This window comes from Cyphomyrmex costatus, unplaced genomic scaffold, assembly GCF_001594065.2.
Source record: "Cyphomyrmex costatus isolate MS0001 unplaced genomic scaffold, Ccosl1.0 scaffold281, whole genome shotgun sequence".
NCBI classification, from domain to species: domain Eukaryota; kingdom Metazoa; phylum Arthropoda; class Insecta; order Hymenoptera; family Formicidae; genus Cyphomyrmex; species Cyphomyrmex costatus.
The window spans coordinates 1,422,806-1,436,580 of record NW_017276922.1 but is presented as its reverse complement, the minus strand read 5'-3'; the positions used below and the strand labels follow the sequence as shown (position 1 = coordinate 1,436,580).

The 13,775-nt window shown below is 36.1% G+C and overlaps 2 protein-coding genes across 2 annotated transcripts; both read right to left on the bottom strand.

Annotated features, from left to right (window-relative positions):
• Nucleotides 1-31: 31 nt before the first annotated feature.
• LOC108775012 (uncharacterized) lies at nt 32-4,419 on the bottom strand. The gene is made up of 4 exons (XM_018541280.1): nt 4,283-4,419; nt 4,148-4,234; nt 2,178-2,469; nt 32-195 (listed from the first exon to the last, which is right to left on the bottom strand). The coding sequence occupies exons 1-4, from the start codon at nt 4,417-4,419 to the stop codon at nt 103-105; spliced, it is 609 nt and encodes a 202-aa protein (XP_018396782.1). The 3' UTR covers nt 32-102.
• Nucleotides 3,394-9,901, bottom strand: Upf1 (Upf1 RNA helicase). Its single transcript, XM_018541384.1, has 5 exons — nt 9,641-9,901; nt 8,514-8,791; nt 8,168-8,323; nt 7,443-8,036; nt 3,394-7,356 (listed from the first exon to the last, which is right to left on the bottom strand). The coding sequence occupies exons 1-5, from the start codon at nt 9,827-9,829 to the stop codon at nt 5,211-5,213; spliced, it is 3,363 nt and encodes a 1,120-aa protein (XP_018396886.1). The 5' UTR covers nt 9,830-9,901; the 3' UTR covers nt 3,394-5,210.
• Nucleotides 9,902-13,775: the final 3,874 nt, after the last annotated feature.

Below are 13,775 nucleotides of genomic sequence, written 5' to 3'. Positions count from 1 at the left end.
ATAATAATTTTACATATACAACTTTGCCTGTGCAAGATGTATGCTTCTGAAGCCTAATTTCCAAAGATTTTCGTCATTTGAAATTTAATGTCTTTATTCCATTTATCTCTCTGTTTCTCTCTTCTCTCTCTTTTTCTCTTTTTCAGAATTTTTGACAATACATAACATACAATTTGCTTGTTGTGTCACAATCTCCTGAAAGAAAAACAGTATTGCAAGTCTTTTACCATTGTGTAGGAACTTATTAATTTACAATATAAATTACTTAAAATGACATAAATTGTAATAGAATTATCTCAGCAATGTATTATGTTAATTTATGCATAAGTTTTATTGCATGTAATATTATTTTTATTATAATTTGCAAAATATAGGATGTTAGTAATTTGTTACAGAATAAGGACAAAATAATATAAATTATTTCAGAAACATGCTAATGTTATTTCATGCATACATTTTATTGTATGTAATACAATAAAATATATTATTATATATTTTTACTACGAATTAGTAACATGAAGGATGTTAGTAATTTGTTAGAAAGTATTAGAGATCTAAAACATATATGTAGGAAATAGTATTATGTTACAGGATGTTAGATCTAGAGGACATACACATATAAATAAATGTAAAAGTTAATAATCAAAATTTATTCTAATCGTGTATACATATATTATAAATTTTCTAAAGAATGTTATAAATATAACCAGCACACTACAAATACATAGCTTTTGGAGTATTCAAAACTTAAAAATTGTTATAATATGAACATATGAATTAACTTTGAATAAATATAATATAAATTCTAAAAGTTTCTCCCCAGAATACGCATATAAATATAAATATAAAAGTTAATAATTACAATTTATTCTAATTTTAGTATACATATTTTAAAGAACATTACAAATACTATTAATTTGTACAATCACAAATATACAGTTTTTAGAATTTGCAAAATTTAAAGATTCCTGCATTATATAATAAAAATTAAAAATAACTTTTATATATAAATAAATATTCGTTATAAATATATTTTCTTTCTAATTTTTTTAAATTCTTGTATTTTATGTACATATCTCCAAAGCATAAAAATGAAATCTGCTACAAAAAATTTGCTTTCGTTTAGTATTCTTTATTATAAACGTATTATAACTTAAATTACTAGACTTTATTAAAATTTTTTTTTAAATCAGTAAACACATTGCAAGCACTTATTTTTTTTTATAAAGCATTAATATGTCAATCATAAACGAACATTTTATGTACAAATATGTGCTTACGCGCACATATGTGATTTTTATTTAATAAATTCTTTGTAAATTTAAGGTTTTTATGAAAATGTTAGCTTTTTGTAAAATGGCATAATTTACAAATACTCAACTCTCTAAAAGACTCGATTATAATTAATAAATATACAATATGTTTATTTCTATTTTAAAAATAATTGCCTTCGTTAAAATATACTTATAAAAGAGAGAGAGAGAGAAATATAACAATGCTACATTAAGAAACCTCATACACAAACTTATAAAAAAATCCTATAAAGACATACGATAAAAAAAAACCACTGATACTCGATCCTATCGATATAAAATTAACCTTAGCTGAATTTTTTACTTATCTCTATCTAATTGTTAAGATTAGAAAAAGGTCAACAGTAAGTTAAACCAAAATTAAAGTTAATCTACATTAGTAGAAACGGACATGAAACAAAAGGGATAATTTTTTTCGAACGAATTTCTGCGCATTTTGAAATGCGTATGAGTTTTAAAAGAGGTCGAGGAGGGGATGAACCCCCCACAGCAAACATTTATCTCGCTAGCTTTTTTACGATTCGCAAAAATTGCAGATACCATGTATCATATAATCAGTGCCTGTTTTCTACAGACCTACAGAAATCTGTTTACGGAGAAACTGCGCGGTGATCAAAACGTCGGAAAGGGTAATACTGACGTACGATCGCATGAATATCCTCGTCGAGAACACGCACATTCCATTAGAAACTACCTGCTCAAGTAAACACGTGTATCTACGTGGAATGTGTCGCTGTGTACAAATAAAGTACACAGATGACACGAAATATTTTTCGGTTTCGACAATACAATTACAACGCAGGAGAGAATCGCGAGAACGAACGTCACGTGAAAAACACGAAACAAGGAAGGGAATACCGATACCTGACCGTAGTAGCCATGTTGCCCTAATCTGCCCTCAGACGAACTTGGGGAAATTTGTGGGAGAGCTACCTTCCACCTCTGGGCCGCGCTACCGATTGTACGGCGCGTTCGAAACGCGATCGGAGACACAATCGGAGGATTGTTTATCGTAATTGCCGTCGCTCGATTTCTCAATTTGGCGGCTGAATCCTCCCAGAAAACGTGTGTCCCAGCGACGATGAGTGTCTCCGCTGATTCACACCACGCACACCCGTGTCCGTGGCTACCAACACAAATCGTCACACCAATAAATCTCGTTAGACGTTTAAATTTTCAAATCTTCGAAGAAATGGACGGTCCCTCAATTCGCGTGCTTAATGACTCGACCACGAGGCGGCACTGGCGACAGTCGCGGCAGTGCGATGTATTCGGGCACGAAATACAAATGTAGTAGCGTGCATAATGTACAGGGAGAAATGTAAAATTTTTATAATGTAATTATTATAGAAACTTTCTATATTACTGTTTTATTACCATTATTATTATTCCATTTAGTCAATGAAATAATCATATAGCTTCTCATATTCAACTTACAAATAATTTATTTTTATTAAATAACAAAATTGGAGTAGAAATATCACTTGATATGTTAATATTAATAAATTATATATTTATTACATTATGTGATATAATAAACGCATGAAATACATTATTTTTATAATTTTTTCTTTGATTCTGATTATGTCACAGTTTTTCTGTGAACATCAGCAGTTTTTCGTACTTAATAGCAATGCAACGAAGAACATTCTTCTTGAAAGCATAATGAAATAAGAATTTATGTTACGTCATTTATCGACAACTGTTGTGAAGAAACTTATTAAGAAATATTAATAATTACTGATCGGTTTCTTATCTTATCTCTTTCTTTTCTTTATTTAACGTTATATGTTCCCTCTAAAACCGATCCAATTCTTATGTTCATTACATACGTATTATTGTTTATTTTACTTTTTCTTTGTAACATATAAATCCTCTTTCATAAATTGAAATAAAGTTTGTCATAGAAGAGTATATTGAAATGCTGATACTTTCTAAATGATTGGAAACTAATTAAGTTTTTTACTTAAAAATTTTTCATTACAAAATTATTATAACATTCATATTCATATATATTTATTATTTATCGAAAGCAATAATTTATAGGATAAACAAAGAAAGCGAGAACATGTTGCTTTCAAACTAAATTTATTTTTCCATAAGATTTCACAATAAATTTCAGTATTATAATCTGCTATAATATTAGCGGTGCGCTGTTGGTCAGACAAAAGAAATAAAACAATTTAATGTTGTATAATGCATGTTACATTATTACTTAATCTATTGCAATATAATGAATTTATATTACCGCCAGAAGCCAGTACAGACAGATTATAGAATTGGAGGCAGGGATTCGGAAGCAACATAAAGGCGATATCCGAATAAAATTGTATAGAACAATATTCTATACATATAAGTGAAATATTTCGAATGCTGACGAGTTACTTGTACCATTACGGGGTAATGGTAATGTCTGAAACACAATAATGTATAGTCAAGATTTTTGCAGTATGACACATGCCATACCCAAGAAGTATAAAGCAAGAGCTTTTCCTAAATTTATCAATCGTTCTTACATTAACCCTTTCGCTACGAGAAACCGCTGTCATAGTTCGCTGGGAAATGTTTTCCCATATGGACAGAGAAAATTCGATGACTCGTCAAATCTCTAAATAAATTTCAGTAATTCCTTACTCGTCGATTCATGATTACATTTCTACAATATATAAATGTATCCAATACGATGAAATTATAAATTTCAATTTCAAAACAGTACTCTTAAAATAGAGTAGCGTTTTATCCCATATTTATCATTCTCCGTTGCGAAAAGGTTAAAGAACGAATATAACACGAAAGAAAGAACGAATATATTTTGGTAAGCAGTACGTCTATACTGTCTCTCGATCACGCTGACCACTAGCTCATCTGCTAAGGATCTACCAAAAGAAAGCAATCCTTTCAATCGTGCGCTCCATTGACCCCTGCGGTAAAATAAGCAATAGATATAAAATAAGAAAAAACTAATCAACATGATCAAAACCACCGATGAATTTCTCACGACTAGCGAATGTGCCGGTCCTCTGAGAAAGGATGTACCATCTCCGTGATAATGTTGAAACATTGGCTTCATACTGTCTGACGATGATGCAACATTGGCGATTCCCATAGACAAAAGTCCGCCGGAGAAATCGATATCGACTCTTAGTACGTGTGACGTGCGCCCACGCATTCGAGTAACAAGTATGTATGATGGTATATACCTACTTCTCAGTTCAAGGTATGGTAGATACAAAGGAATTTAAAGTATATGTCTTCTTAATTTCCTCTGTGCTTTTTCCATTTGGTTCGAATGTCAAATCCATGACAAAGTGGAAGAAATATGTGACGTTTTGGTGCGATCCGATCTTCTATAGCTTAAAGATTACTTAAAAAGTTCATTCGTGATCTTGACACAGTGACGTTAAGACTGTCAAATTCGATTGAATTGTGAAGTGATACACTTCCATTCTATATGCCGTTTTTATCCTTGTGTTATCATTTCTATTTTTGTTTAGTTATAGCGTTACTCGATCCCCGCGATAAAACGGTCCTTTCACAGTAAACGTTTGTCACGGTGATCGATAGTAAGTCGTTTGTCGTTCTCCAGCCTGCACGGATGTCCTTCTCTGCCGTCGTTGCACTGGTTACAGTCAGTAAATACATAAGCCTTGCGTGTTTCCGCGTCCACGGTGGAATCCTTCAACGGCGAATTAGCTTACGGAACCTTCGTTCTCCTTTCACTCCCCTTTATCTCATGTCGAGGACATGAGCATATGCTGCATAATATCGTACTCGATCGTCGAGCCGTCGTACCGTTTTGCGCAGTTAGTGATTTATGGTTGTTGGTCGAAGAAGAATTGGTCGAACGAGCCTTCATGGCATGGCAATTGCGTTGCTCAGCCGTAGGTAGGTCTCGGCTCAGTAGGGCTGTGAGAACTGTCCTCCGGCTTGCGACTGGCCCGACTGATAGAAGCCACTTCGGTCGCCTTGGTAAGTCGAGTCCTGCGATAACAGGCCGTCCATCTGTGATTGGAATTCGCCAACCGCGAACGAGTCCTGAGAAAGTTCTGCTTGACTAAGACCAGGCTGCGAGAGACTGAAACCAGGCTGGGACATGCCCTGAGTCGTACCCTGCGTCAGCGGTAGTCCCGGTTGACTGTACGGTTGTGTATTTTGCTCGGTTTGACTCAATTTACCCATACGCGGACCTGATTTATTCCTCGCTGAAGCAGTGACGCCGCGTCGGTTTCTTTGATTCTGACGTGCTTGCAATGCTTGTTGATGTTGATTGTAGAAACGCGGCGGCACGTGTGCCATGTTCATGAACATACCAACCGGTACAGGCATGTTGTTCATAGCTGCTTGTGCTCGTTCCGGACTAATGTAGCTGATAGTATCATGGGTACGACTGAAAATGTCGAGCGGCACGTTTCTTTGGTAGTACGGATTATGGTTCTGCGTACCATTCACTTGAGCGCCAGAACGATCGTAAACTGATCCGGGAATTAGGGCTTCGCGTGCATCGTACATCGATGTAGACATAAAGTGCGAGCCTGGATTGGCTGCGTTCACGAGTTTCTTTGGCTTAGCAAATTGAATCATGGACTCCTTCAAATTGTTCAACGGTCCTTCAACCAATACCTTCTGCTCCTTGTAAAAACTAAGTAGGTGGTTCCAGAGCGGTTGCTTCGAAAGTACTTTAGGATTTCCTACGATGATGATGCCATATTTTGCCCGAGTCAACGCTACATTCAATCTTCTAGGATCATTTAAAAATCCAATACCCTGATGTTCGTTGGATCGTACACAGGACATTATTATAATGTCCTTTTCTCGTCCTTGAAAAGCATCCACACTCGCCACTTCAATCTCTTGATATAATTTCGAATGTAGAGAACCTTGGTACTGCATATATTGTACGAGATAGGCCCGCTGACCTTCGTAAGGGGTTATCACTCCAATCTGCTCCGGTTTTACACCGCAACGTAAGAATCGCGTCGTTATCTTTTCCACGTTGGATGCTTCGGTACGATTTAAGTAAGATGTCCCACTTCCAGCTATCTCTTCTTGACCTTGTGTAACGTAGAAAAACATCGGTTTGTCTGGTGCAGGCCAGGGAAAGTCGATTTTCAATAACTTTCTTTCGTCAGCGCAAACACCATTCTGCAGAGAACCTTCGTAGAAAAAATTAGATGGAAATCGCGAAAGATCAGGATGCATACGATATTGTACTTCCAAGCGGAATGGTCTAATTCCTAATACTACTAATCTTTCAAACAGAGACTGAGATAAACCGGCTCTAGCGGCTTTCTTGCACATCACGACCGGACCTAATTGGCAATGATCTCCAACTAGGATTAATTGCTTCGCTCCTAGAACAACTGGTACCATGCACTCTGGCTCAGTAGCCTGCATGCTCTCATCGATAAGTATAGAATGGAACTTTAATCTGTGCAATCTAGGATCACCAGCACCAACGCAGGTGCAACAAATTACATCGGCCGCTTCGAGAAGTTCCTTCTCTGCCGCTTTCTTTAAGAGTCTGTAGCGCTTCTCGTCGACACTCGACAATTCGCCTGTTTCGTCTTTCAGTTGTTGTAACTTCTGCAACTCGGTGTTTGTCTCCATGTTTTTTATTTGATTATGCAATGCGAGGAAACTCACTGGTGAATCGATGGCTTCTCGCGATTTGGCACACAATCGTACAACTTTCAAATTTGATTTATGTATCTTCTCGGTCAATTGATCAACAGCGGTATTTGAAGGAGCGCATACGAGAACCGGGCCGCCATTCTGTTTCACCAATTGATATACAATAGTAGCGCTTGTCACGGTTTTACCTGTTCCAGGTGGTCCTTGAATCAGAGATAAAGGTCGTTGTATAGCGTGTTTTACAGCGTACACTTGTGATCTATTCAAGTCTGGTAGATTCGGTGCACTAAAATGTTTAGGGAGATGACAACGAAACAGGACCTCTTCTACTTCGTGTCCTAATAGTCTATGATATATGTAAGCAGACACAGATGTATCATCCACAGCAAATTTCCGTAGTGCGGATTGCATTCTATAAGAAAATAAAAATACTTATAAAAAATCTGTAATTATATAGAAAACAATATCAATATATTGCAATTTTTGTCAATATCTTACCGATCAAAACTTGTGCTCTTCCAAATAAAGTCAACGACAAAGTTGCTAATACATTCAGTCGGTGCTCCAGAATTATTTTTCAGTTCAATTCCGACTTCCTCTCCGTAATTGTCAGGGATCTTAATTACGTGTCCAATGCCAGACCAAGGCTTGTGAAGTTCTCCCAGGTAACGAAGTCTTAGTTCATCTCCGTGCATCAATTTCATATCTCCATCCGTTTTGGCCAGCATAAAATACGCGATAGTCTTCTTGTTTAAACCTACGTCCCATCGTACTTCAATGTTCTCTTGAGTTTGAGATTCTTTCAAACGTTTATCGTAATCGGCTTCCAATTTCACAAGTGGGCCAAAAATATTTTGATACTGATATCCATCCTCATAGCGCAATAAAACCTGCTGCGGTTCTTCGTCTACTCCAGGTTTTTCTAAATCTTGGAAAGTAGCATCGACATTGTCCCGCCATAATTCCTCTAATTTATTAATCTGTTGCGCAGAGATTTGTCTAGCTCTCAACTGTTCTTGTTCGGATGGGAACTTTACTAACCAAGACAAAAAGCTGCGATCTTCGATCAAAGGCTTCCATTGTTCTTGATCCCTGAATATATCCAAAGAGTAATTAAAATGTATTTGTATGTGACACATGTATTATATTATATTTTAGAGGTGTTACATCTATGTGTACACAATACATATCTTGTTTTCTTAAAATAAAGATCGTGTCCTTACCAATTCATATCTTTCAAAGAAGTCTGTGCCGCACATGGTTGACGGCATAGCAATACGACTACGGAATCAGCTTTAGCAGGAATAAAGCCCAATACAAAAACATTTCTTGTGGCACAGGAATAACATTCCAAAACAGTCTCTCCAAGAGGGCCATCTCTGCAACAAAGTCAATGGATTTTTGTAACTGAATGATGATTTTTGGTTATAACTAATTAAATGATTAATAACTGAAACATAATAAAGAATGTATTCTAAGTACTTAAAGTATTTTCTATACATATCTTTCTCTTTCTCTCTCTCTCTAATGTGTCTTTATCATATCTTTTGTATCAACGTAATGAACCACCTGTGTAAAGTGACTTCCTTGTGTTTAGCACGGACAAGGTGATTGATAATGTGTGACCCTGATGTATTGCCACGTCCATTGCAAAACCATTTCCGGCAGACATTGCACATAACCACGCAGGACGCTTCGTGAATACCGCAGTATTTACATGCATGATCAGGCAAATCACGATTGTAATACGCTTCTTCCTCCTCCTCTTCAAATTGCAACTCAGCAAGACTCTGGGCTGCTCCAGAAATCTTCAAATCTAATGACGAGCTACCATTCGTTCCATTAACCTAAACAACAATGTGTTATAGAAGCATTAGAGAAAATTCTAGAATAAATCAAAATTGGAGTAAAATCCACCGATAAAGACTGTGTTCCATAAAACACATAATTCAATATATAATTTTACTCCTGTTTAACATTTAATGAACAACAAGGATAAAATAATATATCATGCAATTTATAGAACATAGGCAAAAGAATGCAAAAGTTTATAAAACAGATGTTATTAAAAACAAAATGTTTATTTGATGTATGTGAGTAGAGGATAACTTCTGCAGAATAAAATCAGGAGAAGTCCAATTCCTTCTGTAAAAGAAACATTGTAACTTCCTTTCTATCTATATGGAGTAAGATGTTTTCTTTATCACATATTTATTTAAAGTTGGAGAAATTAGTTTATCAGGGTTAAATACATCATCACGTATTTCTCTTATCTCGCCTCAATGCTTAATGTCCACTCGGATTCCGTCATCCGTGCTACATTTAAAGCCGCGGAAGCGACTTGCGTAACATCGCGGAACGCTGAAGAGAGCAACCGCACCTAACCTCGCAGCTGGGAGCGAGGGAGACGGGGGTCGTGTCGTCTCGTGTTTCTCCAGCGGGCGAGCAAGGTCACACCCGCCTGGCACGAGGGAGGGGGGGGGGGGGGGGGGGGGGGGGGGGGGGGGGGGGGGGGGGGGGAGACGCAGGGTCAGGAAGATATGGGACGGAGCGGAGAGCAGGTAGAGGTTAGGCCGCGTGGCCGAAGCGAACTCCGGGAGGTCTTCGCGTCACGAGAACGAGAACTTTCGCCGGGAAAGCGACGAGAGATAAATGCTCCGCGAGAGATCTCAAATACACACGGATGTAAAACCAACCTGAACGGGTTGACTGGATTGCGACTGGGTGACGTCGTGCTGCGAGGCCTGGGTCTGACTCGGCGACGGCAGGGTGAAGTCGGTGAAGTCGAACTCGCTACCCTGAGTGTCCGCCCCGATCAGGTCTGTCTCCTCGGTGTCGAGGAACGTGAGGGTCTGGCTGCTGGGCCCGTACGCGTCGACGCTCATCCTGACACGATCAGCTCCACTTTCTCGTCTCACCTTCTCTCTCTCTCTCTCTCTCTCTCTCTCTCTCTCTCTCTCCTCCCCCCCTCTCTCTCTCACTCTTTCTCTCTCTTTCTCACTCTCTTTCTCTCTCTCTCTCTCTCTCACTCTTTGTGTTTCACGATTTCCGCACACCCCCGCTCAGCGAGGACAGAATTAGCGGACCAAGCGTTACTACTCGCGGTGCGTACGCCTTCCAGAGAGCGACAACGCGACCCGTACAGACGCGAAAAGTGCATGCGACACGTACGCGCGTGCGACGGAGCTGTACGCGTGCGAGGGAACGGACGCACGACTGACGACGGGAACCACCTTACTTAACTCTCCTACACTCTCCTACGTCGCCGCTCGCGACCACCGCGGACGTGCACCCAACACCGACACGGAGCACAATAGAGACGCATACAATTTACGTCCCGCACGCGTGAATCTGAACGCTCGTCGTATGTTACGTCATCAGCTGATCAGGCGACTAGTATGCGAAGTAGCAGCGAACACTAGCGAATGAACGGAAATGGCCTTTAGGGCCAATCTTATATGGGCAAAGTGGGACCACATGGATGGAACAGCGACCAATGGCGATCCGAGTCATTGTACCGTCGGTAAAACTATTGGACTGAATGGACGCACAGATGGTGGTAGCTGCGTCATCAACGTTAAGGCCTGGAGTGCGTTCAGAATCGTCGTCCGGATGTACCCAGATGTTGTTTCATCCTTGTTGTTCACGAATGATAAACAAGGATAACACGACACCTGGGTGCACTCAGATGATGATTCTGAACGCAGCCCTGTTCTTTTTTAAACTGGACAAAGAGAAAAGATGAACCGTACAAGAATTTTAGCCGAAAAGAACAGACCTAGAAGGACCATAAATTCGAAATTTACCGCGCCGCACATTTAATAATAAAATCATTTAATAACGATAATGTAGGTATTATAGATCGTAGTGCTTATAAAATGCATAATTTTTATTTATTTTTATATCTTTATATTATATTTTTAGAATTTAAAGACAAGGCTTTTTTAGGATAGCTAATTTTACGTTTGTGACGTCAGCTATAATCTTAAAATCATGCATATGTGTGTGTGTGTAGATATATATATATAAATATATATATACATACACACATACATGTATATATAAACACACACACACACTATAATTATTATATACACTTATCTATATAATTTCTAATGTGTTACTGATACATATAAAAAAAATCTTACTTTTTTTTATCTAAAACAATTTTTTAGAAATACAATTTTTTTAACATATATTCTTTAAATGGACACTTTAAAAAATATTAAAATAAGATACTCTAAGTATTTTATATGTATGTATATATATGTATACGTATATACATACGTATATATTGTATGTGTATATATACAAATGTATATAACATATTTAATTGAATTTATTACAATATGTACTGTGTATTTTTTAATCAAGTGTAAAAATAACTCAAGTTGCTTTATGTATTTTTGTATAGATATATTTATTATTATTTTCTAATATGTACTACATTATTATATATACTAATGGCGGCCCATATGATATGTATATATTAGAAATATGTATATGTACGTATATGCGAACGTATAACAATTATCAAACTTACAATTTCTACATTAATATATAGAATATAGATTAATAAATACACATAATATGTACAAATGCTTAGATTGTAATTTTTATTGGTATTTACGGAGAATATATACTATTTACTTCGCTTGCTTATTTACTATGGTACAACATTCTGCATTTAATTATATATTTGTCTCTTTATAAAACCTCTACTATTCATTGGTCATAGCAAAAGTGAAGAAATACGATTAATGCAGTTCTTGGTATGATTTGATATGGTTGCATTAAAACCCGCTGTTTTTCCGTCTTTTATGTTGAGATGCCTTAATCAAAATATTTCCCTTCGGATTCTACTATTTTCTCCCACTCTTCTGGCAGAAGCTGAATCCCACATCGAAAGAATGCCCTATATCTTTTGCGCCACGGCATGCAAACGTCGGGATATTGTTAACTTGTTAATTTAACATTCAGCTGTTCAGCCAATTCTTTAAGCGTTTGGGAAGAATTTGCATTCAGCGAACTTTGCAATTCGGAATCTTTAAATTTTTTCGGCTGACTCGGTCATTGCTTGTCATAAATGTCACAATCGTCACTTTCAAATCGTCGAAACCAATCTCTACACACAGTTTCGGATAGTGCAGACTCATCTAAGTCTGTGTAAACAATCGATGAGTTTTTAGCTGCACTTTTTTTAAAATCAAAGTATGTGTATAGAAGCATACATCGGTAAAACAACTTAATATTACGATCCACTTTTAATTTGCTCGTTCGAGGTACGTGTCTCAACTAAATATGTCATTTTTGACTGGAAGTGGCAAAAGACATTAGGGATCACCCTTCAAAGCGACATAATAATAAGCAATATTTGTCCGTACTAAAGTATAAACTTATAAAGTATCAAGAGACACCTACAAATGAATAGCGAGTTTCAATGCAATCACCTAACATTATCCTAGTTAGTCGATCCTTTGTAAGAAACATTTCTAAAATGAGTATTACGATTTATATAATGTCAGCGCAATTGTTCTTTATGAAGAATATTGATTGAAAAAAATTTGATGCGGGCTAAAACTTAATCCAATTTTTGTATACAAAATTTCACAATTACTTAATTGGTATCAATTAGTCATGTCCACTATACTGCTCGCAAACGTTTATTTTTATTCGAAGCAGAGATTAGATCAAACGCATAAAATCTACTTTAAATTACATATTAATTTGCACAGAAAGGAGCTTGCAATTACTAAGCACGAGATCAACCTTGATAATCCATCGAATGCCCTAAAACGCTCTAAAGCGATTTTATTATCTAAGAAACAATATAAGGAACCCGCTTTTTTTCTTTACAACATTTATTTAATCCTCTATTTTGCAAATATTGAGATATATTTCTAAATCTATAATATTTTATGTACACAACTACAATCTTAATTAAAATAAACAAGTTCGAATTCAGATCATGAATGGCGATATATCTCTCTTTATATATATATCTCGTAAATTATAAAAAATTGTCAGCAAGTAAGATAATGAAGAAATGAAGAATCGTGATATCACCGACACGATTGATAAAAAAAGAAATAATAGAGTTACATGCTTTAACTAGGATCTATTTACAGATGTTCGTAATTATATTATTTTTAAAATTGTTAGAATATATATTTTATGTGCGATTTAACTCTTTTGCTATGGAATCACTATGTAGTGGCTATCATACATCGTGCATTTACTATAAAGTAACACTTTAGTGATTTGTATAAATATATTAATTTATGAGATAAAGTTATGCTTTTTAATTTTATACATGAAAAAAAGTAATATGTCTAAAGTAGAATTTTCAACTTTCTCATTTAATTTCATCGTTGTGTAGATTAATAATAATCCTACTAGTGAAGAAGTTCTCATAATCGCGAATTTGTCGCTTTCATGCAAGGATTTGGCATAAAAGTATCAGTTGAATCTCTCTCTCTCTCTCTCTCGACAGAATTAATATTCTTATATGAATAAATTAAATTAAAATATTTACAGACCCAATGGTATATAAAAATTCTTGGATTTTTAAATTTTTTGAGAACAATATTTTTATATATTGTATTTTCGGCGTATATTTCTTATTTTTGTTTTTATCCAAGTTTTGTTTACTTTCACTACACGAGATAGCCACATATACCTAATCTAACAATATAAAACATAAGAAAGTTCTTCGATTAAATCGTATGGCTATTTTCCTTTCAACACGCATCGTGCGGAAGCACTATCTCAGTGTATACTCAATGTATACGTTATTGTGGCATATATATTTACAAGATTTATTAATGCGAC